Genomic DNA, 26,483 nt, shown 5'->3' with positions numbered 1-26,483 from the left:
AGGTGTACCACAGTTTATCCAATCACTTATTGAAGGACATCTTGGTTACTTCCAGTTTTGGGTGATTATAAATTAAGCTTTATGAACATTTATTAGCAGGTTTTTGTGTGGACATAAGTTTTAAAGTCAGTTGGGTAAATAACTATGAATATAACTGCTGCATTATATGCTAAGACTATATTCAGGTTTGTAAAGAAACTGTCTCTAAAGTGGCTGTACCATTTGTGTACCTACCAGCAATGAATGAGAGCTTTTGTTGTTTTCCATCCCTTATAAATGCTTACCTGGGATTTATGAACTTTGAACTCTGTCAAACATCTTTTTTGGTATATAATTTTCTTGGATTTTTTTTTACATTCATGTTTTCTATCACACAGAATTCACATCTTCAGGATTGGGGACTTAGAGATGTGACACATGTGTCATTTCTTCATGTACCTCAATGCTCTAAGAGTTTTCATAATATCCATACATATTGATACCATCCACTCCCAAATTTACAATAATGGAGACAATTTTTTACTGTCTAAAAATTTGTAAGGATGCCACATAATAGTTACATCTTAGTAGTTGTTGAAGCATAGGGTATATAAACTCCAAGATATAGTCACTAACACTTTTAAATGAATTTGTATTATCCTAATCACATCATTTGTGTATTTTTTTTAAAAAAGTTGTATATATATATTTGCAAGGCATGCTATTTATTCATTCTGTTCACAAAGATTGGTGAACATACAGTTTCCCAGGCTCTACAATAACACCCTCTCTCCCAACACCAACAGTAAATCTGAGTTTGAAACCCATAGCTTGACAACTACACTTACTGTGGAAGCCCCATATTTCCAACAAGCTGGCTCCCTCTCAGGACAGCTTAGGTAATGGGACAGAACCTACAGTGGTCTTGCTTCCTATGCATAATCATATCCATATCAGCTTCACAAGAACAGGGACTTTATCAGTGTTAGGAAACATGCCTGGCTCATAGGCTGTCTTCAATACATATTTGATGAATATAAGTAAATTTGTAAAAAGGCCACATTTAAGCATGTCTCCAACCAAGCAATTCTTTTTACCCCAGTTCTTCAAGTCTGGCAACTGTGGATAAGCTCATGAATAATCATGACATACCCTCCGTCTGACAACATAAGGATTTCTGTGCCAACAAAAGGACATTTATTACTGAAGGTAATAGAATATTCAATTTCAGGTGTGCCTACCTCTCCAAATGTTTGTTTTTTGGGTTTAGATAGGGTGGGCACATATAACTAGAAATCAAATACAGAAGGGATGCCCATATTTGAAACCACAGTGCAATAATGACAAGAGTAAGTATTTTACAATCAAACTTAAGTAAGAATAAGGAAAAATAGGACTATTATTTTCTTTTAAACAAATACTCTTCCAAAAGCTATATTGTGAATCAGAGAAAGCTCTGCATAAATTATGTAGCAATTGTACTGAATAATTACTATTTACCAAGCACAGTACTAAGTATTTTAAATGCATTATTTTATTTAATTTCCCTAATGACCCTATAAGATGAGCAATATTATTATCCTTATTTTATGGATGAAGAAACTGAGGTTCAGGGAAAGTCAATAAGCTATTCAAGGTCACATCGGTAATTCCTGAGCCATTACCCTTAACCACTACGTTCAAACACATGCTAAGTGACAATTTCAGTAACTTTCTACTTAGATAATTTAGAACATTTCTGCTGTTATCCTTAGCTCACCATAATATTGATTACAACTGCCACTTCCCACAACTCTAGTTATTTAGTTATGTGTGTCTTTGTTTTCTACTTGTCTCTTTAAAAGAAGAATCTATAAGTAACATTAAACATGACTTTGAAAACACTAAATTTTATTTAAAGTCACATCTAGAATTTATAATTAGTAAAACTAAACTCCATAGTAACAAGTAGAGTTCCACCATAAACAAAATGTTAGTAGGTCAGAAAGTGGGGGGAAAAAAACCTATGTAGTTAAAAATTAATTTATTTATAGTATTGTCATCAATTTTGACCTTCTATTAGTTGCCAGGACTCCCTTTTTGATTCAGTGGCTTTCAGAGTCACTTTAAGTTGCAGAGTAAAATAAAACAGAACAACAGAATACACATCTGTAGAGCTTGGCCTGTACTTCTGACCACATATTTATTTTTATTTTTTGTCTCTGCCACAGTTTTCAGAAGAATTACGCATTTGACATTTTCTCTTTGAGCAGGGTCTGCTTTTCTTTGTGCATTTTCTTACTATCTTCTCTCATTACCTTCTAAGTCCTACTTGAACTTACACATATCAAAGAGCATATTTTGGCATGTATATTTTGGGGTGCATATTTTATTTTTTAAATATATTTTATTGATTATGCTATTACAGTTGTCCCATTTTTTTCTCCACTTTATTCCCCTCCGCCCTGCACCACCCCTCCACTCTCCAGCATTCCCCCTCTTAGTTTATGTCCGTGGGACATACAAAAAAGTTCTTCAGCTTCTCCATTTCCTATACTATACTTAACCTCCCCCTGTCTATTGTGTTCCTACCATTTATGCTTCTTACTCCCTGCACCTTTCCTCCCCAATTTTCTCCCTCCCTCTCCCCACTGGTAACCCTCCATGTGATTTCCATTTCTGTGATTCTGTTCCTGTTCTAGTTGTTTGCTTAGTGTTTGCTTTTGTTTTTTAGGTTTGGTTGTTGATAGTTGTCAGTTTGTTGTCAGTTTAATATTCATAGTTTTGATCTTCTTTTTATTAGATAAGTCCCTTTAACATTTCATATACTAAGGGCTTGGTGATGATGAACTCCTTTAACTTGACCTTGTCTGGGAAGCACTTTATCTGCCTTTCCATTCTAAATGATAGCTTTGCTGGACTGAGTAACCTTGGATGTAGGTCTTTGCCTTTCATGACTTCAAATACTTCTTTCCAGCCCCTTCTTGCCTGCAAGGTTTCTTTTGAGAAATCTGCTGATAGTCTAATGGGAACAGCTACATAGGTAACTGTCTCCTTTTCTCTGGTTTCTTTCAGGATTCTCTCCTTATCTTTAATCCTGGGTAACTTAATTATGATGTGCCTTGGTGTGGTCTGCCTTGGGTCCAATTTCTTTGGGACTCTCTGAGCTTCCTGGACTTCTTGGAAGTCTATTTCCTTCACCAGACTGGAGAAGTTTTCCTTCACTATTGTTCAAGTAAGTTTTCAATATCTTGCTCTTCCTCTTTTCACTCTGGCTCCCCCATGGTTTGGATGTTGGAACACTTAAAATTGTCCCAGAGATTCCTCAGCCTCTCTTCATTTTTTTTGCATTCTTATTTCTTCATTCTCTTCTGGTTGGTTGCTTATTTCTTCCTTTTGTTCCAAACAATTGATTTGAGTCCCGGTTTCCTTCCCTTCACTCTTGGTTCCCTGTACATTTTCCTTTATTTCATTTTGTGTAGCCTTCATTTTTTCCTTCATTTTGTGACTGAGCTCAATAAAATCTGTGAGTGTCCTGATTAGCCATGTTTTGAACTCTGCATCCGATAGGTTGACTATCTCCTCGTTGCTTAGTCCTTTTTCTGGAGTTTTGCTCTGTTCTTTCATTGGGCCATATTTCTTTGTTTCAGTGCACCTGTTATGTGGTAAGGGGTGGAGCCTTAGGTATTCTCCAGGGTTGGGCCACCCTAGTTGCTGCTCTCTGGTGCTATCTGTGGGGGAGGGGTCAGAGAGGGAACAATGCTGCTCGCTAGGCCCTCACCCCTCTTTGCATTACTTCCCTTGCTTCCCATAAACAGCTTGTGCCCTTTCAGGTGCTGATTCGCAAGTGGGTGGGTATGTGTACATTTTAAGGCCTTGTGGGCCTCTCCAACAAACACCCTTGTGAGGCTGGGAGTTTCTCACACCGCTGCAACCCCCACAGATTTTTTTATAGCCAGGGGTTTTGAGTCTTTAGTTTTCCACTCTGAAAGCCTGGGTTGTGAGGTCTGTCTTGCTCTCCCGCTGTTCTTCCTGGCTTATCTGCCTGTGAATGTGGGATTACCCTCACAGTCCATTGCCTTGCCGTGCATTCACTCTGCCCTGGCTACCCATCTCTGCCCCTCCTACCAGTCTGGATGAATGTTTCTTTAACTCCTTGGCTGTTGGACTTCCATGCAAATGATTTTCTGGCAGCTCTAGTTGTTCTTTGTTTTTAAATTGGTTGTTATCCTTCTTTTGGTTGTGTGAGGAAGCGAAATGAGTCTGCCTATGCCTCCAATTTGGCCAGAACCTGGGGGCATAATTTAAACAGAAGGGTTGAAAAAAGGCAAAAGTTTACATTGAATATCACCTTTGGTCTCAGTAGTTCATTTTCATGCTTTGCACTTATACTTATGAGCTATTTAACAGGTCAGTGGCACAATTTTCAAAATAATTTTTAATAGATGTATATTTGGTGGCAGGAGGGAAGGCAATTGCCCAGAGTTTGATGAAAAGTAAGTTTTCCATATTTAGTTTTTTAAGGAAATTACATACTGTTTTCCACAGTGGCTATACCAGTCTGCATTCCCACCAACAGTGCACTAGGGTTCCCTTTTCTCCACAGCCTCATCAGCACTTGTTTGTTGATTTGTTAATGATGGTCATTCTGACGGGCGTGAAGTGTTATCTCATTGTGGTTTTAATTTGCATCTCTCTGATGGCTAGTGATGTAGAGCATCCTTTCAGATGTCTCTGGGCCCTCTGTATGTCCTCCTTGGAGAAGTGTCTGTTCAAGTCCTTTGCCCATTTTTTAATTGGGTTGTTTGCCTTCCTGGACTGGAGGCCTATGAGCTCCTTATATATTTTGGAGATCAAACCCTTATCTGAGACCTCATTGGCAAATATATTTTCCCATACACTTGCTTCCCTTTTCATTTTGATAATGTTTTCTTTAGCCACACAGAAGCTTTTTATTTTCATGAGGTTCCATTTGTTTATTGTTTCCTTTATATTCCTTGCTCTAGGGGACATGTCGGTGAAAATATTGCTGCATGGAATATCTGAGATTTTCCTGCCTATGTTCTCCTTAATTCCACTGCTGAGATTATACCCTAAGAATCCTGAAACACTAATTCATAAGAACCTATGCACCCCAATGTTCATAACAGCACAATTTACAATAGCCAACTGCTGAAAGAAACCTAGGTGCCCATCAATAAATGAGTGGATCAAATACCTATGTTACATTTACACAATGGAATACTATGCAACAGAAAGAAAGAAGGAGCTCCTACCCTTCGTGACAGCATGGGTGGAACTGGAGAGCATTATGCTAAATGAAGTAAACCAGGAAGCAAAATAGAAATACCATATGATCTTCCCTATAAGTGGAACCTCATCAACGAAACAGGCAAGCAAAATATAATCAGAGACATTGAATTAAAGAACAAACTGACAGTAACCAGAGGGGATAGGGGAGGGGGATAACAGGGGAAAGAAGGGAAAGGGTCATCAAGGAATATATATAAAGGACCCAGAGACAAACCCAAAGGGGGGAATGTTGGGGGGTGGGTGGTGAGGGTGAGTGGGGTGGGGGAAAGTGGTGGTGGGAAAATGGAGACAACTATACTTGAACAGTAATTAAAAAATTTTTTTTAAAGTAAGTTTTCAATAAAAATGGCAATACTTTTTATACCCTGACTTGCAGGCATGGAGGGTCTTTATCAGCACAATTTGCATAGACCTGGAGAAAATTATGCTGAGTGAAATAAGCCAGTCAGAGAAAGACAAATACTATATGATCTCACTCATATGTGGATCTAATGAACAAACTGAACTAACAAGGAAAATGGGGACAGGCTCATAGATGGAGAAGAGGTGACAGCTAGTGGATAGGGTTAATCAGTGCAGGGATTGAGCAAAAAGGACTCATGGACATGGACAACAGTGTGGTGATTGCTCACAAGAGGGGGTATAAGGGGATTTAATGGTAATGGAAAAAATACAATAAAGATACAAAAGAATTTCATTATAACCCTAGTAATACTACACCTTACATAATTTCACACTCTCGAAAGAATTCTTAGGATGCTTAGTGTTTACTTCAATAGTAATCTTGACATAATCTCTTTTAATAAGTTTAACTTTCTAGACACCAAATGCTTATGTTTTTTTCACATCAGTGCTTCTGGGTTCTAAGATTTAGATTAAACATGAGTATAAAATATTTTTGTACACCTAACAACAACCAACCAATGGTGAGTTACTTAAGATTTGTACCTTTTAAATATTTGACATATATATGGAACATGTTTTGTTTATATTAATATACATATTAAGTGTACAGGGATGACATATAATGACACATTTATGTAATAAGTTCCCTTTACATCATTAATTTTTAAATAACTTATAATATTAGCTCTCATTTTATTTTAATGTATTGACTATTTTGATGGTATATTCCATTATGTTGTCTGGTAATTGCTAAGAAATAAATTCATATTAAACCCATATTCTAGTCCCCCAAATTTTATACTGTAATTTTTTTATTAAAAAAGTAAGATTAATTATGAATTCACCTAAGTCACAGGTAAAAATAGTTTTACAGATGTACCACTTCTTAGTTTAGATTTAGAAAATAATGGTATCTAAAATGCAGCTTCTGTTAGGAAATAATAATAGGATGGGTGATATAATGAATACTGAGAACTTTTTATTGGCGATTCCAAATCTCTTTCCTGTGAGTGATCCAAAGCACAAGACTCAACAAATATAATTAGGTTTTGCTGTGTAAAGTTATTATTTGTTTAAATGTTGTAATCCTGTTACTAAACATAATCTGAAATTTAATTTGTTGACAAGAAGTAAATATTGAAAAACAGTCCAAGCTTTCATCAAATCTATCTGATGTTCACCCACTTTTGATGATTTTTATATTTGTATAATTAAAATTTATTTCCCCTGTTGTTTCCTCCAGTCCAGTAGAACCATGTTGAAAATTTCTTGGAAATACAAGTTGGAGATGGCAGAAAATAAAAATTGTTATCATTTTAATCTTATGGAAACCAAACATTGTGCAATATGATACACAGTAAATGCACAGACATGGTTTTCTTTCAACTGGGTAGCCCGAGACTCTTGGGAAAGTCTTTCAGGGATCTTCACAATAGAGCAGAAAGGAACCAAATATAGTAATGAAAGTAATTTTTTCTCCAGTATTAAAATAAAGTCTGATGAATTTAGCAAAAACACGAGCTGCTGCTTTCATTTACTATTGATATAATACCAAAAGTCATCATGAGGAGAATTTAAAGTGAATTGCAAGCCATTGACAGCTTTGAATAGAGAAAAGACATTGGTTCCTTTCTCTGCAGCAGTTGGAAAACTCCCAATAGTCATAAAGAGCTCTGGGCATGAGCAATCCAGCAACTGGACATTCCATATGTAATGTTAGCTGAAGCTCCCTAGAGAGCACTTGAGTCTCACTCAGTACACAGCCTTTGGTCCAAAATAATCTGCTAGTTAAAAATACATAAAACAGAACAAAAATAAAAAAAAAAAAACAAAACAAAACAACCAAACGAAAATATCCAGAGGAGTATTAAAATGAGGTGGCTACACAGAATAAAAACAAAGGGAAAATCTGATTTTGAAACCAGCCTTTGGCAACAATTTTTATATAGCTCCAGCCAAAGGGTAGAGATGAAAAAAAAAAGTTCTAGCACAATTATCTGAGGTAATTCTACTAGAAAAACAATCCCAACTTAATTTCTAAGACCATGTGCCTAGTGTTTCAGCTTGTGTTAGGCCTTCATAGTTTCGATATTACTTTAAACCTTTGAAGTAATATATTTTTTGTCTTAAAACAGTGTTATTGATTACTAAAATGATGTCATTTGATCAAAAAAAATCAAGCAGTACAGCAAGATACAAGGAGGAAAATACAAATCTCTGGAGATTCTATCTGTAATCATTTTTAGGAATAGACTTCATTTGAAAACACTTTGTTTCCTACTTAAATCTTGTTCATCCTTCAAAGAAGAGCCAGTTCTACCTCTTTCAAGAAACCCTGAGTCATTAGATTGCTGACCATCTTTACTTTTGATTAAGTGTTAAGAAAAATAATTGTAAACATTTCACAGTTAGACATTGATTTGATATGATTTATTTTTATTTTCCCTAAGTGAATGTAAACCCCTTAAGTCAGAATATATTTTTATCTCATTGAAAATAGCTTACAGAATATTGATAATACAGGTGATAGTCAAAAATCAATAATTATCGACTTGCACTACTCATTTCTACCTTAAGGATTTATAAGAGGAGGCAAAAAATAAAAATATAAATATTTTAATCAGGTTTGAGATTTCCTTGAGATTTGGGAACAATTTCCTCAATTTACATTAACTGATGTACATTTTTTTTTCATTAAGTTTTAAAATTCACCTTAGTGGATTTCATTTTAGTTTGAAGTCAAGCTTAATCATCTGTTTTTTAATAACTAAAGTGACTTTGGATACCATAATTATATGGCCTATTTGCTTCATTTTATATATTAGAAGGCAGGTCTGATAAGGTTAACCCATTTGCCCAAGTTCAGCAGGTTTCAGAGTCTTGAGTTTCTGACTCCTATTTGCACCTCCTCTTTGTTATTTTTTCAATATATTTATTGATTATGCTATTACAGTTGTCCCATTTCACCCCCCACTCCACTCCATCCTGCCCACCCCCTCCCTCCCACATTCCCCCCGTACAGTTCATGTCCATGGGACATACATATAAGTTCTTTGGCTTCTATATTTCCAACACTATTCTTACCTTCCCCCTGTCTATTTTCCACCTATCATCTATGCTACTTGTTCTCTGTACCTTTCCCCCCACTCTCCCCCTCCCGCTCCCCTATTGACAACCCTCCATGTGATCTCCATCTCTATGGTTCTGTTCCTGTTCTAGTTGTTTGCCTAGTTTGCTCTTGTTTTTGTTTTAGGTGTGGTCGTTAATAACTGTGAGTTTGCTGTCATTTTTACTGTTCCTATTTTTGATCTTCTTTTTCTTAGGTAACTCCCTTTAACATTTCCTATAATAAGGGCTTGGTGATGATAAACTCCTTTAACTTGACCTTATCTGAGAAGCACTTTATCTTCCACTCCATTCTAAATGATAGCTTTGCTGGATAGAGCAATCTTGGATGTAGGTCCTTGCCTTTCATGATGTGGAATACTTCTTGCCAACCCCTTCTTGCCTGTAGAGTCTCTTTTGAGAAATCAGCTGACAGTCTTATGGGAACTCCTTTGTAGGTAACTGTCTCCTTTTCTCTTACTGCTTCTAAGATTCTCTCCTTCTGTTTCATCTTGGGTAATGTAATGATGATGTGCCTTGGTGTGTTCCTCCTTGGGTCCAGCTTCTTTGGGACTCTCTGAGCTTCCTGGACTTCCTGGAAGTCTATTTCCTTTGCCAGATTAGGGAAGTTCTCCTTCATTATTTGTTCAAATAAGTTTTCAATTTTCTGTTCTTCCTCTTCTCCTTCTGGCACCCCTATAATTCGGATGTTGGAACGTTTCAAGATGTCCTGGAGGTTCCTAAGCCTCTCCTCATTTTTCCGAGTTCTTGTTTCTTCATTCTTTTCTGGTTGGATGTTTCTTTCTTCCTTCTGGTCCACACCACTGATTTGAGCCCCAGTTTCCTTCGCATCACTATTGGTTCCCTGTACATTTTCCTTTGTTTTTCTTAGCATAGCCTTCATTTTTTCATCTAGTTTTCAACCAAATTCAACCAATTCTGTGAGCATCCTTATTACCAGTGTTTTGAACTGTGCATCTGATAGGTATCTGTTCGCTGATTAGTTGAATTATTTCTGGAAGTTTGAAGTGTTCTGTCATTTGGGACATTTTTTTGTTTGTTTGTCTTGGTGCTTCTGTTACTTAAAGGGGCTGAGCTTTAGGTGTTCCCCTGGGCCGGGTAACGCTGGTCGCTGAGCTGTGACGCTATACGTGGGGGAGGGGCCGAGAGTGAGTAATGGCCCCCACTCCACTCTCTGCCGGATTGCAGTCATTCCTTCCCCTACCCACAATCAAATTGGACCCCTCTGGTGCTGGTTCCTGAGTGGGGGGGCTTGTGTACACTCTAGGCCCCTGTGTGTCTCTCCAACGACTTCTCCTGTGAGGCTGGGCATTTCTCCTGCTACCGCCCCAACCCCCACGGGTGTTTTTACTCAGAAGTTTGAGGCTTTATTTTCCCCGCACTGGAGCCCTGGGTTGCGAGGTCTGCTTCGCTCCCTGCTGTTTGTCCTGGTTTATCTATGCGTGAGTGTGGGGCTGCAGAGTGCTACCCGCTGCTCTGCCTGCCCCTTTCTCCGCCACTCTGAGTCCGGCCCTCTCGGTTTATCTGTGCACAAATGTGTGGCCGCGGGGTCTGCTACTGGTCAGACTGCCTGCCCCTTTTGTCCCACACTCCGCCAGTCTCGGTCCCGCCATGGCAAAGCAAGTCCTCTCCACCCTGGCTGCCCATCTCCGCCCCTCCTACTGGTCTGGATGAATGCTTATTTTTTATTTCCTTGGTGTTGGACTTCCTTGCTGTTCGATTTTCTGCCAGTTCTGGTTGTGCTAGGAGGCGCAGTGTGTCTACCTATGCCGCCATCTTGGTTCTCAACTGATATACATTTAAAACCATGGTTAAATGTAACATAACTTTTAAAACTCTGTAGTCCAGGACCACTTTATACTTTTAAAAATTATCAGGACTGCAAAGAGTTTTTAGTTTGGGTGGGTTATATCTACACCATTTACCATGTTATAAATTAGAAAAAAAATTTAAACACAGGAATATACACGTACTTATTCCATTAATCATCAAAATGATGACATCATGTATCATGTAGACACTGGAAAACTCTATTGTACACTCATGAGAGATGAGAGTGAAAAAAGCAAATAATATCTTCATATAATAGTAAAAACATTTTGACCTTGTAGTTTTTCTAAAATGATCTTTGGGGACTCAGCTTTCCCAACACCACACTTTCAAAAATGCTGCTCTAGATGAACTAAAATTAACACCTTTATTCAAAACTAATCATGGTATTTGGAAGTTTATGTAACAAAAAGGAACCGGAGGCATCAGTAAAATGAGAGGACTTTAGGTACTGGGGCAGCTGCCACCAAGTCCAGATCCAGCACCATGCGCCACTGATGCCCGTCTGCTGTGCACACCCAATTCCTTTTGGTTCTAAGTCCAATATGGCAACTCTCAAGTATCAGATGATTGTGAATCTTCTTAAGGAAGAACAAACCCCTCAGAACAAGAATACAGTCATTGGGGTTGGTGCTGTTGGCATGGCCTGTGCCATCAGTATCTTAATGAAGGACTTGGCAGATGAACTTGTTTGTTGATGTTATGGAAGACAAATTAAAGGGAGAGATGATGGATCTCCAACACGGCATCCTTTTCCTTAGAACACCAAAATCTGTCTCTGGCAAAAACTGTAATGTGACTGCAAACTCCAAGCTGGTTATTATCACAGCTTGGCATATCGATGAGAGGGAGAAAGGCGTCTTAATTTCGTCCATTGTAATGAGACCATCTTTAAATTCATCATTCCTAATGTTGTAAAATACACTCCCAACTGCATATTGCTTATTGTTTCCAATCCAGTGGATGTCTTGACTTATGTGGTTTGGAAGATAAGCGGCTTTCCCCAAAACTCTGTTATTGGAAGTGGCTACAATCTGGATTCAGCCTGGTTCTGTTACCTAATGGGGGACAGGCTGTCAGTTCACCCATTAAGCTGTCATGGGTGGGTCCTTGGGGAGCATGGAGACTCGAGTGTGCCTGTGTGGAGTGGAGTGAATGTTGCCGGTGTGTCCCTGAAGACTCTGTACCTTGACTTAGGCACTGATGCAGATAAGGAACAGTGGAAAGAAGTTCACAAACAGGTGGTTGACAGTGCTTATGAGGTGATCAAGCTGAAAAGCTCCACATCCTGGGCCATTGAATTATCTGTGGCAGATTTAGCAGAAAGTATAATGAAGAATCTTAAGGCAGGTGCATCCAATTTCCACCATGATCAAGGGTCTCTGTGGAGTAAAAGAAGATGTCTTCCTTAGTGTTCCTTGCATCTTGGGGCAGAATGGAATCTCAGATGTTGTGAAGGTGACTCTGACACCTGAGGGAGAGGCCCGTTTGAGGAAGAGTGCAGGTGCACTTGAGTGCAGCTCCAGAAAGAGTTGCAGTTGTGAAGTCTTCTAATGTTGTACCACCTCCCTATCTAGGCTACAACTGGATTTTAGTTGGAGATTGTGCATATTGTCCCTTTTATCTGATCTACGACTAAAAACATCAATTTCCTAAAGATAAAAACAGTAATGATTCACCTGCATCTCTATCCTGATGCTAGATGGTAGTTACCTTGTGTAGTCCTAACCTGGTTAGTGTGAAACAGTTCCACCTCTCAAAGGCACCACTGCCAATGTTTCATGCACCACAGTTGCCCTTCAAATTGTATGTGTGTTCACTGTGTGTTATGTAACTTGTGGTTCCTTTACCCAGCATGCCTAGTCCAACTTTTTTCTCTCTGGTCAATCACATCCTAGGATCCAATGTATAAATCCAATATTGCATGTCTTGTGCATAACTGTTCTTAAGGATCTTATTTTGTGTAGTATATGAATCAGATTAGTGTCCATTGTCATATAATGTAAAAAGAAAGTCTACATATAAATAATGCAGCCAACTGTCCAAGTGTCATATCAATTAAAACACCAAATAAACCTTGAACAGTGAAAACAATTAAAGGACTTTATGTTCTAGTGCTCCTGTATCTAGTCAATGAGTTAAATCCAAAAAGTAAAACTGTTAGTTTATCTCCCGAAGGTTAAGCTTCAAGACTATAGGATCACATAGTTAGTATTTCAGTTTTGTGATTCAAAAACCACCCCTTCAGAATCAAGACATATTTAAACTGCAGGTAACTGGACTCCCCTACAGATCAGCTAAATCAGAATTTTGCAGATGGAGCCCAGGACTCAGCTTTTTAAAATAAGGTTCCCAGGTAAATCTGTTACTCAATAAAATTTATGAACCACAGACATAAATAAATGCATAAGGCACTTGAAATAGTAAAATAAGCACATACCACCACTTGCTCTGGTTTGACCATTTGCAGAATGACCCAGTGCCTATGGAAAGGTTGGCCACTTTGGTTCAGATATTACCATAGGGCTGTTGAAACTTTGGTAACTGGATGAGATTTCTTCATTATTTTAGTAACCTTCTAAGAGGCGCTTTCCCGTTTCGTCGCCCTCCATAGTCTGCTCTTTTCTTCTGATGAACTCTTCACTCAACAAACACATATATCAATTTATTACTGTAAAAACCAGAAGTGAGAGTATAACAGGGGGCAGAGTGGGGGGTCCCCTGAAAATCCACAGAAACCTGGGTTGGGAGAAAGGGGAAGTGGATGTTAGAACAGTTAAGCTACTTTTCATAACAATGCCAAGTTAATAGTTGTGCTGCTGCCCTGGGCAAAATGTGTACCTGACTTTAAGGGCATATCATGATTCATGACATAGCTGGGGAGGTGGATGTCCCTGTGTTATAAGGAACTCTTGCTCTTACTAAAGATGGCAACCAAAAGAAGGTAAAAGATACGGGGAAACTGGCAAAAATAGCACATCATAGGAGGGGCCAGATAAGAGATCACATAGGAAGTTCCAGAAAGAGCATTTAAAATAAGGACAGAGTGAAAGAGAAGGGGATTACACTATGAGGTCTGAAAGAGAAGAAGAAGAAGCCAGAGAAAAGGATATAAAGAGAGCTGATGGAGCTGTGCAGACTGAACTTAGCATGGATTTGTGGGAGATGCCTGGAATGGAATTGAACTACGACTGGGAATGCAGACTTCTGTTTCTCTGAAGGGCATACATAGAAGCCACTCTCTTGGGTCATGTGCCTCCCTGAACTTCACCATGATCCAGTGTAACACGGCACATGTTTCCCTGACCCATTACATGGAGGCTGAGAACAATATATCTCAGATCCTGAAGAAGAGAGCTGCTACGAGAGGATGATGACTCTGAAACCCGTAACAGCACCTTACAGGTGAGATGGAGACCTGTGTTGCCCAGCTGGCTTACGAACAGATAAGGATGTGGGGAACTTCTGGGCATGGTTGTGGCTTATTGCCTTTTGGGGAGCAAGGGAAGTGCTGAGTTTCATGGGAAAACAGGGCTCTGAGCAGGAGCTCACTCAGCCCCCACCTGCCCTTGAGGTTAGAATTCTGTAAATAAAATCCTCATGTATCAAGGTGCCACATGGCCAAAGCTTGGTTTGGTTGGTTACAGAACATCTGAAATACTTCAAAAATAAAGGCAAACAAATAGCTGAATCCACAACACTTGCGATTATCCAGGACCTTTGAACAAACACGTATGTGTTTGAACAAACACTTATGGTCTCTCTGGATGAGCTCTATTATTATTTTAATTTTGAGTATCATCAGCAAATTTTTCCTGAATGCTGAATTATAGCCAGCCAATAAAAGTGTTACACTTTCTCCAGTAAGCTATTTATTTGATTACTTGAGAGGGTTATGTGTGTGGGAGGGGGTGGGGTGACTAGAGTACAAAAAAATTTTTTTTCTCTAAATCGTTTAGAGAATCAATCAAAGCTTCACTATCTCAAAACCAAGTAACTTTTTTTTTCAAGCTTCCCATTCTAATCATCACAGGGGTTTTCAGTGTTTCCTGCTGTGAAACACAAGATTCTAAAGCCCAGTTAAATGGATAGCCAAATGCAAAAATGCACACTCTTTATTCTAACACAGCTATGGCATTAAATACAATAGGTGAGATTTATATAGCGCTAATCAAAAGGTTTAAAGTATTTTATACCATGGGCTTTTTTAAATACTGTCGTTAATCCTCCTCATCTTACTGATTGAGGAAATGAAAAACAGCCATGTAGGCGAAATAGGTGGCCACCTACACAGTTATTTAAATGTGCCCCAAACTCTTCTTGCCCTTGAAATATCACCCAGAGTTATATTAGCCTAACATATGTAAAGTGACTCACAGGTTGCAAAGCACTTTAATGTAATTTACATATTAAATTTTCTCAACAACCCTCAAATAGTTAAGAGATTATCCTCACCTCCATTTACATATGAGAAAGCTGAGTCTAATATCTATAAGGAAAGGGCTTTTATTTTAATCACCTAGTATGTAACAGACACTTTTCACACATAACTGTCTCTATAATCCCACTTTACAAATGAGGAGAATGAGGTTCAGAGAAGAAACCTGCCCAAAGTCACAAAGGCAGTGAGCAGAAAAGCTGAGATTTGAAACCAGATCTGTGCTCCTATGACTCAAGAATCAAAGCTCTGAACTTGGCACCTATGATTCATTTTTAATAATATTTGATAAAATATATTCAACATGAATTTACAATGCCTTTATTATAAGAAAGAAGGAACCAATCCATAATAGTTTTTGTTTTTCAAACCAAGTTTAAGAAATTAAGTACACATATACATTGAAGGAACTTCTGATGCATACAAGGAAATATAACTCTTTTTGGAGTAATTGCCATAAATTACTGAGTTAAAACACCTTCTTAAAAAAATCTGGAGCAAACAACTTGAGAAAAGTAATAATAGTTGATTGAACTTCACACAAACAGGTCCAACAGTGAGGCATATATTGTTATTTGCTGTTTCCAGTTCTGGTGGTGAAATGATCACACCCTCACCTGTTCATATTCATCACTTACCACATAGAGTTTACAGGACAGCTGGTGGCAGAGAGAGCAGGAGTGCTGCCTATAGTTGTGCAACTAAATAATGCTGTCTGGCCCGTTCTGGTATAATATCATGCTGTCATTAATCTCATGCTTTTAAATACACAATTAAATAGCAACTGACATCTAAAAATACCTGCTCTGTCTTCTAAAAGTACTTTTTAGGCATCCTTAACTTGCAGAGTTTTCCAGGGGCATAGCTACATTACATCTGAAAGTGAGTTAACACATGAGATTTTTGACAATTGTCTCTCAGATATCAACCTGACAATCTCCTCATCACTTCCCTATTAGTCTGATCACAACAGAGAAACTCATGTTTATGTCTCTATTTCCTGGATTCTTTTTCTAAACTATCTGTATTTATTTTAGTATGTATATTACAAAATAAATTTATTGGGGTAACAACAGTTAATAAGATTATATTAAGGCTTCAAGGGTCCAGTTCTATTATACATAATCAGTATATTGCATTGTGTGCCCACCACCCAGTCAAATCTTCTTGAAAAGATGTACTTTATTTACTTTTTAAAATACCTTATTTATTTATTTATTTATTTATTTATTTATTTTTAGAGAGGGAGAAGGAAGGGAGAAAGAGAGGGAGAGAAACATCAATGTGCGGTTGCCTCTTACGTGCCCCCTACTGGGGACCTGGCCTGCAACCCAGGCATGTGCCCTGACTGGGAATCGAACTGGTGACCCTTTGGTTTGCAGGCTGCCACTCAAGCCACTGAGCCACACCAGCCAGGGTGAAAAGATATATTTTACATACTTTACCCACACTTACACATTTGCAAAATTTCTTTGAAATAAAGAAATTTGATTTTAGCTGTACAACCACATCTTTCATGACCTCATAATTGTTCAAAAGTAAACATTTTTATGGCCCTTACTTAGCATTTCAATAAACTCCTCAAAACCTTTTGACCAATATGTGAGTAATGTCTGGAGCTGTGTCATGAAATAATAGACTATGAGTAATGAAAGGCATTTATAGCTAAGTTGCTTTCACAACTATGCTACTTTTTAATAAATCGTCAACTTCCATTACATGTTTTTCCCCCCTGAAAGCAGTCACTTAAACAAACAAACAAATAAGCAGGCATGCAATGTATTAGTATTCTTAGATGAGGGGATGGCCTTTGTAATTTCAGAGCAATTAATCTGTAGACCAATGGCAGAAAATAAAAGCTAGGGAAATATTCTTGCTTAAAGTGGGAGAGGGGGATGGAATTTAGGTTGGAAAAACAAAGTCCCTTATGCAAAAAAGTTACAAGGCAATATATGAGCTAATATTTACAAAGTTTGATACCTGTTATACCTTTTATTCCTTCCTTCCACTTGCAGAGAAGTATCCAGAGGTCTATATTTTTATATATAAATAAAAAATTTATAAATGTAATAAATTACATAAATATATAAATACAATATATACTATATATGCTATATATAGCATATATATTATATATACAAATACATACTATAAATTATATTACTATATATAATATACACTATATTATATACTATATATTATATTTATATATTTATATACTTATATACTTATATATAAATTTATATAAATAAATTTATATAAATATAAATACTATATTATATTTATATATAAGTATATAAATATATAAATATATAAATATAATATGTACACTATATATATTCTATAATATGTTATATAAATATATAAACATAATACATTGTATAAATATATAACTATATTTATATTTCATAAATATATAAAATTAAATTTATATATATGGATATATATTTATGTATGTGTAAATAATACACACACAGATGATAAACTAGAAGGTAGGATGAAGGAAAGAACTGCAAATCAATGGGCTAAAATCTAAAAACCAGTATGATTCTTAGATGTATCTTTATAGTGCTATTTTGTTTCATCTTCACATGAGAGACTCAGATTAAAAAGCAATTTAACTCCCCAAATCTCTGTTCCGCACCAAGTTAATAGTATGCATCTTCCAAAGTGGAAGTTTAAATGAGATTAGGTATGGAACTCTCTGCCTAATGTTTGTGTTTCCAAACTCGAAGAAGAGACATGACAACTACCTTTCCTAAGTAAAATTTCAGAAATAACTCTTAACATTGGACCATGTCTCCATGATTCTTCCAAAGTCTTTAAATAATTTGTCTTTTCAACTGGCCTGTAACCTGTTTAAGGGACTGAATGTCTCTTTACCATCCACTTACTATGTGCAAAAAGGAATTTTACATTTAGCTTCAAAAGAGTGTCATGGATTCATCCCCTCCCCCTCCTCGCTCATTTTTTCCCTCTCTTGTTACCTAGCAACTGGTCACCTTAGCAAGAGAACGTCCAGTCTATAACAAAGCAGTTGGTCTCCGGCTTCATTCTAGCTGCCAAGCTGCTCTAAGGCGGAAGCACCAGTTATCGCTCCCGACGGCGTTAACCTGCATGGGCGTTCAGTCGATATTCTCCGACAATTTAGAACGGTTTCCCTATCAAATTTCTCCATGGCTTGTACTGGGAATGTGTAAGTACAAAACTGAGTACAACTTTTCCTGAGTAAGTGGGACAAGGGCGAGTGGGTTCGAGGGGGTGCGGGAGGGGATCCCGGACAAATACTTGAAGGGTATACACTCAGGTAACTAAGAATACCGACTGGGCTTAGGGTGGTGATTTTTAAATGTAATTTCAAAATAGAAGTATGTATGAAGTTCAATCAAATATTACTAGTTTTCTGAAATCCTTAGTCTAAACAGTGGGGTTTAAAGATGAGGAAATTGATATTCCAGGGTGTGGTGTGGATTGAATGAAGAAAAATTTAACAAAATTCTACTTTAATGTTGCATGATGCTTCATAAAGAAAAACAATGTGGAGTGTTTGACATAAGTAATGTTTCTTCGGCTTCTGTGGAGAGGAAAAAAATGTTTTCCCTCAAAAGACTGTCCAGAATATGCCTGCCAGAATGTGAATGCTGGGGTTGGGTTTAGTGGATCACTGATCCTACTGAAAGAGCTGCTGTTTGCTATGGCTAGCCTGCACACTGAGGCCTTTAAGGATGCTGTCTTGAGGAGGTGGGGAAATGAGAAATGGGATGGAGCCACAGGTCAATCATGAAGGGTAATCACATAGCTTCATGCCAAAGAGGTTGCCTGATAAGGGTTAAGTGGGTTGAAGAAGTGTTTGCTGACTACAAGTAGGAAGAGATAAGGCCCTCTCCTTTCCCCTGGTGTATTTCAGAGTGTTCAATAAATCACATATTTTAGATATTTCCTAGTTGCTGCATTTCCATTTTTATTAACTTATTTATTTCTATTTTTGCAAGCCTTGAAGGGCACTCCTCTTCACCTGTAGAAGTAACTGCAAATGAAAATGAGAATGAGATTCCACGACCCAACGTGTCTCTGCGGCGTCCTAGTACCAGGCTGATGGATGAAGTGGGATCCTGGGGCCAACCTCGTTTGCCTTTGAGACTTCCCTTCAGTTTGCCACGTGAACTTGCAGGAGAGCAACTGGAGAGCGTCCGGGAGAGAAGAGGATCCAGCATTCCTGTGGACAGTTCGAGAGCTCTCAAACACCTAGACGGGCCACCACCTGCTGTTGTGAAAGAGTCCCTAGCTACTGCAGAAGTAAATAGCTCTGAGGGGATGGCAGTCTGGAAGCAAATGGGACAAGATTCTATTAATGTGTCCCCAAAATTCTCTAGTGGCTCTCCCTCACTGATGGTAGGGGGAGCAAGGGTCAGCAATGAGGGCACTGAGAGAGCTGTCAATGATGCAAATTTACATGTGGCTTCACCACAAGGTCAAGGGTTCTTTACACCTAGGGGCCCACAAGTAGGAGGTCCTCCACCTATCCCCATCATTAGACCTGGGATAATGACGGGGGTGCCTCCAGGATATGTGAGAATGGCCAACAATGAAAGGATGGCTCATGTTTCTTCCCCAATGGGAAGCCCATGGCTCCCCATGGAGAATTGGCCAAGGCCTGTAATCATTCCTCCTGGTTTTAATCATGTACCTTCCTGGCCTTGTGCTCCTGGCTTCATAGGCCCTCAATTTTGGAGTTTCAATCCAGTTTTCAATATGCCTATGCATTGTGTTCCTGCCCCAATAAATGGTCCTCCACCTCTTCCCAATTTTGCAAATTTCCCTCCCAGGAACATGCTACCTCCTGAATTCTTAAACAGAGAGAACAAATAACAGCAAAAATAGAAGGGGGAAATTTAGAAAGTGTACGGGAAAGAGGTGAAAGTTGAACCCCCCTATCTTCTTACTCTTTGTTTAGCACAAGTGTGCCTTACATATGTGGAAATTCAATAAAGATCCTAAAGTTGGAAGTATTGTGAATCATTTTTTTAAACACCACTCTGGGAGCCTAGACTTTGGATTTTGCTTTCTCTTTTAAGGAAATGAAATAGGTAATGTACCAAAGTTTTCTAAGTAGCTTAGTTGGATCCCCATCACTGGCTTACAGCCATATGACTATGTTGGGGGGCCATTGGGATATTTCTAGACTTGGCTAAGTCTAGAGTGGGGAATTCCTACCTACCTAAGATTATAGGGGTTGCTTGAAGCAGGATGAGTGAGTTAAAATAAGGTCCATAAAGGTAGACCAAAGTCCTGATATTAGAGAAAAATGCACCAACAGAAAAGTAGCTAGTATGAGATGAAATGAGAGTAAGAGAGCCAACATTTCACAGTTAGAAGCTGAACCAGGCTGAAAGAGCACAAAAGAAAAGGGGCAAGAGGGATAGGAGAGTTCTAGACTATTGCTTGAAACTGGAACTAGTGTTTCCCTCTCAAGAATATGAAGTACATGGTATATATAAAACTGGCTTAAAAAGTCCAGTAAATGGCTGATCCCTTCACCCATTCTCGAACAAAGGGCTATTATATCCTCAGAACTTTTAAATGCAAACGAAAGTATTTTGTTCATGTGAAATTATTTTCTCCAATTATGCTCTTTGCGCTTTTCATAATATGTTGCAACATTCCATTATAATGATGGTTTTGAGAGATTATTAACATACCTAGATAAGAGCTTTTTCAAATTTAAGTGACAAAGATATGGGCAAAGCATACAGGGCAGAAGGATGGTAATTCTGACCACTGTACAACTTAATTCACATAGTTGCCTTTACACACAATGCTACTGTATATGAACAATCACTAGATTAGAAATTACTTTAGAGGACAATTCTTCAAATGAGCATTTTTGATGCCCAGGCCAAATGATGTAGGTGGTGTAAGCACTTGGTTAAAGACTGATGAATCCTGAAGATCCAAAAGACACCTAGCCTACAAGCAAATCCATTAATGTGCTTTCAGTATGAATAACGGGTTCTTTGCTGCCTTGGTAAAAAGGCCACATGGATCCAGGTTTATTTTTCATTTTGTTTCTTAACAGGTTGTTCTAAATTTACAGGTGGTAGTGGAAGGCTTAGAAGGAGATTGCTAAAATTCCTCTCACTCTGTGTATGTCCCGAAGCTGGCAATTTTCCATCAGTTCACTGTGGTGGGGTGAGCAGAAGTTTTCAGCAAATCATTTGACAGCTGCTCACTGTGAGGTGGCTTAGTCCCAGCACACCAAACACTTATTGAATTTTCAGCCTTAATGAACAGAAAAGTTGAGCATGCTTATAGTCATCAAAAATATCTTTTGAGCCAGATGTTAAAAAATATTTTGACAAGGAATCAAGTTGTTGTGTCAATGGCAGTGCTGCATCTCTGGAGAGTTGCCAAACGGTCTGGTAAGTGGCTGCAGAACAAGACTAATTTTTCCTTCTTGAAGAAAGTGCTCTGATAAATGCTCACAAAGACTTTACTCACAATTACAGCAATCCATGACAAATTCACTCTAACAGGAAAGTGCCACCAACACAATCTGCTCTTTTTCAACCCCCTGTTCTCTTAACACCTTGTACATGTTTATTTTCTATGTCATTTCTAAACACTGAACACTTAGAGTAAGCAACAAAGACTATTAGCAAATTAAGGCATTAATCTTTTTTTATACCTCTGTGATGTAGGATTATATATATATATATATATTTAATTTATGCAGAGCTGTGTAACTATATAACAGGTATCAGTGAATGCAAGGATCAAGTAAGCCTGGGATTTTATTGTTAAATACAAGTGGAATGCAAATATTTTGTTTATTCATGGCTTCTATATAGAAATACTATATAATTTTGTTATTGCATGTCCTCCATTACAGCAAAACATTAACTTTTAAGAAGATGATTTGCCTTAAAATTGTTATTTTAAAATCTAGTGCAGTATGGGTCAATAGGAATTGTATACCACAACATCATATTTATTTTGGGAAGTGCTTATAACAAAATATATTCAACATTCTTGAACAAGTATGTTTTCCATTTCTTTTCTGTAGCTTAAATAGTTCTTAAAGGAGAAAGGGAAACATAAACATCCACAGAGTAGCCCTTTCTTTGGATGGTAATGAGGATGGGGTAAGTATTTCCTATTCTAAGTTTTAATCATTGTCACAAGAAGGTTCATATTGTACTGTTTATTATTTACATTTCTCATTATATTCTTTGTCACAAGACTGTAGCATAGGAATTTAAATGTCCTGTATATTCTGTAGAAGATAATAATAAACTTGTACAACTTTGACCTCTGTCATGTCCCAAAGTATAATTCATTTGCCATTTTTATTTTCCACTTTTACAACTTCTGTACCCTGGTGGAGGAAGTACACGTGAAGCCAATCACACTATAGAAGATTGAAAAGGTTAAAGTTCAAAGAGATGAAATTGTTAAAGTTTATAGTCTTTCATAAACCAGAATGACATTAAAATTATGCCTCATTCTTCTGAGAATTATTATGATAAAAACATAAAACAAGACCAAATAATTTATTTCCACTGGAGTCTTAAGGTTGAGATCATAGTGTCATCTTCATCTACTATGGAACAAGAAGTTTACTGTGTGACTGCCACTTAATAACTGGGTAACATATATACAGTCAGAGAGAAAGATATCTTTCCATAATTATTACATTGTACTGTAACAATAGTTTTAAATTATCAAGTGTTACTAAGAGATGTTGATTTTTAAAGGACTTAAATATAGAACTATATAAAATGACTCTATTTCAATATCAAATGGGTCAAAGCCAGAGAAAAATTGAATTTTAGGCAAATGAAAAACATTAAGTCATGTCATAGGTTAACTCCATAGCTATCACAGGTCCTTGTATGTCTTCTTTATAATGAGCTGGATTGAATGATACTCCCACAGAATAAGCAAGTGATGAGACTAAATTAAGTAAAAGAACCCATCTATTTCTCTGTGGTATTCATTTTTTCTGTGATATTCATTTTTTTCTTTATAATAATAAAAATGTATAGTATACATCAAATCAAGCCTGTAAATTTGAGAAGTCAGAGAAATTGTGCTTTATTATTCAATCTTATCATGAAATCTTTTCCTTAAGTGTTTGACAGAGTGTTACTTTTGCTAAAGATTGATTAAGTATGTATTCTTTCTAACTCACCTTTGGAACCTTTTTGCTGCCACTCAGGAAGACTTTCTCAATATCTCAATTCTTCAAAGAAATGATCTGTAATACTCATTGTTATGAAGTGATTCCACCATTGGTTTTGAGAATAAATCAGTATCCTATATTACTTTATGGAGACAAAATTATTATTTTTCTCAACTCCAAAAGTGTATTTTCCTAAGTAAAATAAAAGGCACAAAAATCCATCAAATCTTACCAGAAAGGACTGTGTCCATCTAATGGTGTTTAATCATATAATTTATTGGAAAATACACATTTATAATTTACTTCAAACAACACCCTGATTGTGAAAGCTCTGGCTCAGAGGCAGAGTGACACAGGGAGTATGAGGGTTGATGGATAGTGTTTGTGCATAAGAGACAGGACAAAACAGATGGAGAAAGACAGGATTAAAAATAGAGAGGGGCAGGGCTACTGTCAGTTTAGAAGAGAGACGTGCTTTACAACAAGAAGCAAATGCTAATTGGAAGTACTGTAGGAAAGTAACAAATTTGGATATGGGAGAACGTAATCCAGAAAAGATAGAAGGGGCAGTTTGAAAAGAAAGAAGGGTTGTGGATTAAGTGTTTCATGACAGAAAGGGCTCTGTGTAGGAGCCGCCCAATGAAAAGGTGGAGATGAGATGATTAGAGAAACACTACTCACACTTCCTAAAAATGAATCTATCTCGGCTGCTTCATTCCTTCCCATAAGTATCATCTCTCATTAGAGAGCAGCCAATCTCATATTCAGTCCGTGAAACTGAAAGCCCTTTCTGATTTAGGGTTTGTCATTCCCTCAAACTGGCCTTGATAAGCAGATACACCATCATCAAGATTCACTTTATTAGTGGGTATGCATTGAATTAAGCTCACAAAAGAACATTTTCTCTTCAAGTTCTCAAACATACCAGACCCTGAATGTTTTTTAAGTTTAAACTGCAATCATTTTTTCTGCTAGTGAGGTACACTGATGATTTTCTAATTTTGCCTTTTTACTCCTCCCACTTAATCATAATTTTCTGAGGTGGAGCTACTGGCTTTATTAATCATACTTCATTCAGAAACCAAGTAATCTATTCTTTTCCCCAGAGGCCATATTTATACCTCTTTTAGGAGTAAAATTCTTATACATTGTGTTAATCCTCATTGGTGCTCAATACTATTAGTAACATACTTTACAATAAATGTATTGAAGACAATGTTTAATGCCCTAACTAAAAAGTGTATTATCCGTAATAAGAACATTTTTAAAAAATTGTGTATTAGTAATAAGTTACATCTGGTGAAAAATAGTCAAATATAAATAATGATGTATAGTTTAAAAACCTATTAGATAATATTGTAATAATGATCAGTAAAATCATGGACAATCCCAAATTTAACAGAATGGCATGACTTTGAAAAATCATATCTTTAGAGTTTATATAAACTTTATTGCTTCAGTGCTAGGTGTTCTCACAAACTAGCTGCAATTGAAATGCATCCCACATTGTCAAAGTTTATGATTACTTAACAATTTTAACCTTGCCAGTCAAATGAATCCATGTACATATCACTTGAAAACAGAGCAAAAGCTCATTTCTCCTTTCGGCATTTGCTATGAGGTGAAATTGTATAAGGAAAATGTCCATTTCAATGTCTAAATCTCACCCTCTCTATACAACTTGACGTTGTTATCAGGAGCAATCAACCCTTCGTTGGAAAACTGGTAAGATGTCCTTCAATTTTGGGTCTTAGGCTCATCTAACCAAAACAAAAAGCAAATATAACAGAGTATAAAACATGGAATCCATGGGCTTAAAGATTAAAGATATTCAATGTCTTTTATTGAACATGCAAGGTCTGTCCAGAAAGTATCCATCCATGTACTATGTAAAATAGAGACATTTATTGAAGAAGATGCAAGATGCAACAAATGTTGTACAGACATTGATGCCTCATTCCCCTTCAAAGTAGGTACCTTGAGACCTCACACAGTTCTTCTAGCATCTCTTCTGTTGTTCAAAATACTCTGCAAAATCCTTTGTTGGAATTACCATCAGCTGCCCCATTGTATTTTCCTGAATCTCATCAATGGTCTGAAATCTATTCCCTTTTAAAGGTGATTTTAGTTTGGGGAAAAGCCACAAGTCACAGGGCACCAAATCTGGTTCATTGATAGCGGTTTGAATGAAGTCCTTAGCAACTGAAGCATAATGGTCCTTCTGCTCTGGTAGCAGAAACTGTAGAATGAATTTTGCCACAACACATTTCATGCCAAGACCCTGCATCAAAATCTCAGACACAGTGGTATGTGGAGTCCACAGATCAGCTTCTAGTTCTCACAATGGCAGTTGCCGAACATTGTTGATCGCAGCCCGTACATGTTCAACATTCTCAAGTGTCCTGCTTGTTGCAGGCCTTCCAGCATGTGGATCACCTTCAACAGATCCTCGACCATCTTTAAAGTATTTGTACCACATTTTCATTTGCAATGCTCTCATTGCATCATCCCCAAAAGCCTTCTGAATCATTGAAATAGTTTCTGTGGAGAAATGTTCAAGCCTAATGCAAACTTTTATGCTGATTCATTACTCTACTCGCTCAGTCATTTTGAATGCAATGGCCACACAGTACACATGCTCACTCAACAGCATCTACTGCCCCCACTGACTAGTACAGTGAAGTTGTCATTGTTCACACATGTGCATTCCAGTCCACTTTCCTTGGCTGCCAGGTTACATGGATGTCACGAAAACCATTCATGATATTTTAACAATGGCAGGACTTTTCCCAGACAGAACTCAAATGCTATACAAATAGTTGTACATTGGGTATTATTGAAAATAAAAACCGAGTAGACACCTGTGTAAATGACTGATTACTGAGGGAACATTAATTTTCCTTCAGTGATAGAAGATATGTCCCCTTTATAGATTGAGTTCTCCTACACTCCCTACTTTGTATTTAGAATTTGTGCTTCTTCTATTGGACTGATAGGTCTTCCATTTGCAGATGAAGAAAATGAGACTTTAGATATTTAGGGATTTGAAAAAGAACAAAATGTGACAGTTAGAATCCTCTTGAGACACAATGTTTCAAAATGTGTTTCAAATGTATTGAAGATATAAATGTAAAGAATAAAAGAAAAATATATGTGAATGCTACAGAAAACTATAAGTAAAATAGATGAATATGCAATCTTGATCTTTCTTATGACAAAAAATTCATAAAT

The 26,483-nt window shown here is 37.3% G+C and overlaps 1 protein-coding gene and 1 pseudogene across 1 annotated transcript in view; both read left to right on the top strand.

The window, feature by feature from the left end:
- Window positions 1-11,177: 11,177 nt before the first annotated feature.
- Window positions 11,178-12,271, top strand: LOC112310793 (L-lactate dehydrogenase A chain-like; annotated as a pseudogene).
- A 5,870-nt stretch (window positions 12,272-18,141) lies between these two features.
- Window positions 18,142-26,483, top strand: part of PRR32 (proline rich 32) — an 81,981-nt gene continuing 73,639 nt past the window's right edge. The window contains exons 1-2 of the mRNA XM_024566751.4: window positions 18,142-18,266; window positions 19,063-19,753. Coding sequence (XP_024422519.3) covers window positions 18,247-18,266; window positions 19,063-19,753 — 711 coding nt within the window. The 5' untranslated portion in view covers window positions 18,142-18,246. The remainder of the gene's footprint in view (window positions 18,267-19,062; window positions 19,754-26,483) is intronic.

This window comes from Desmodus rotundus, chromosome X (assembly GCF_022682495.2).
Source record: "Desmodus rotundus isolate HL8 chromosome X, HLdesRot8A.1, whole genome shotgun sequence".
NCBI lineage: Eukaryota > Metazoa > Chordata > Mammalia > Chiroptera > Phyllostomidae > Desmodus > Desmodus rotundus.
The sequence above is the reverse complement of the archived record's forward strand: the minus strand, read 5'-3'. Positions and strand labels throughout refer to the sequence as shown.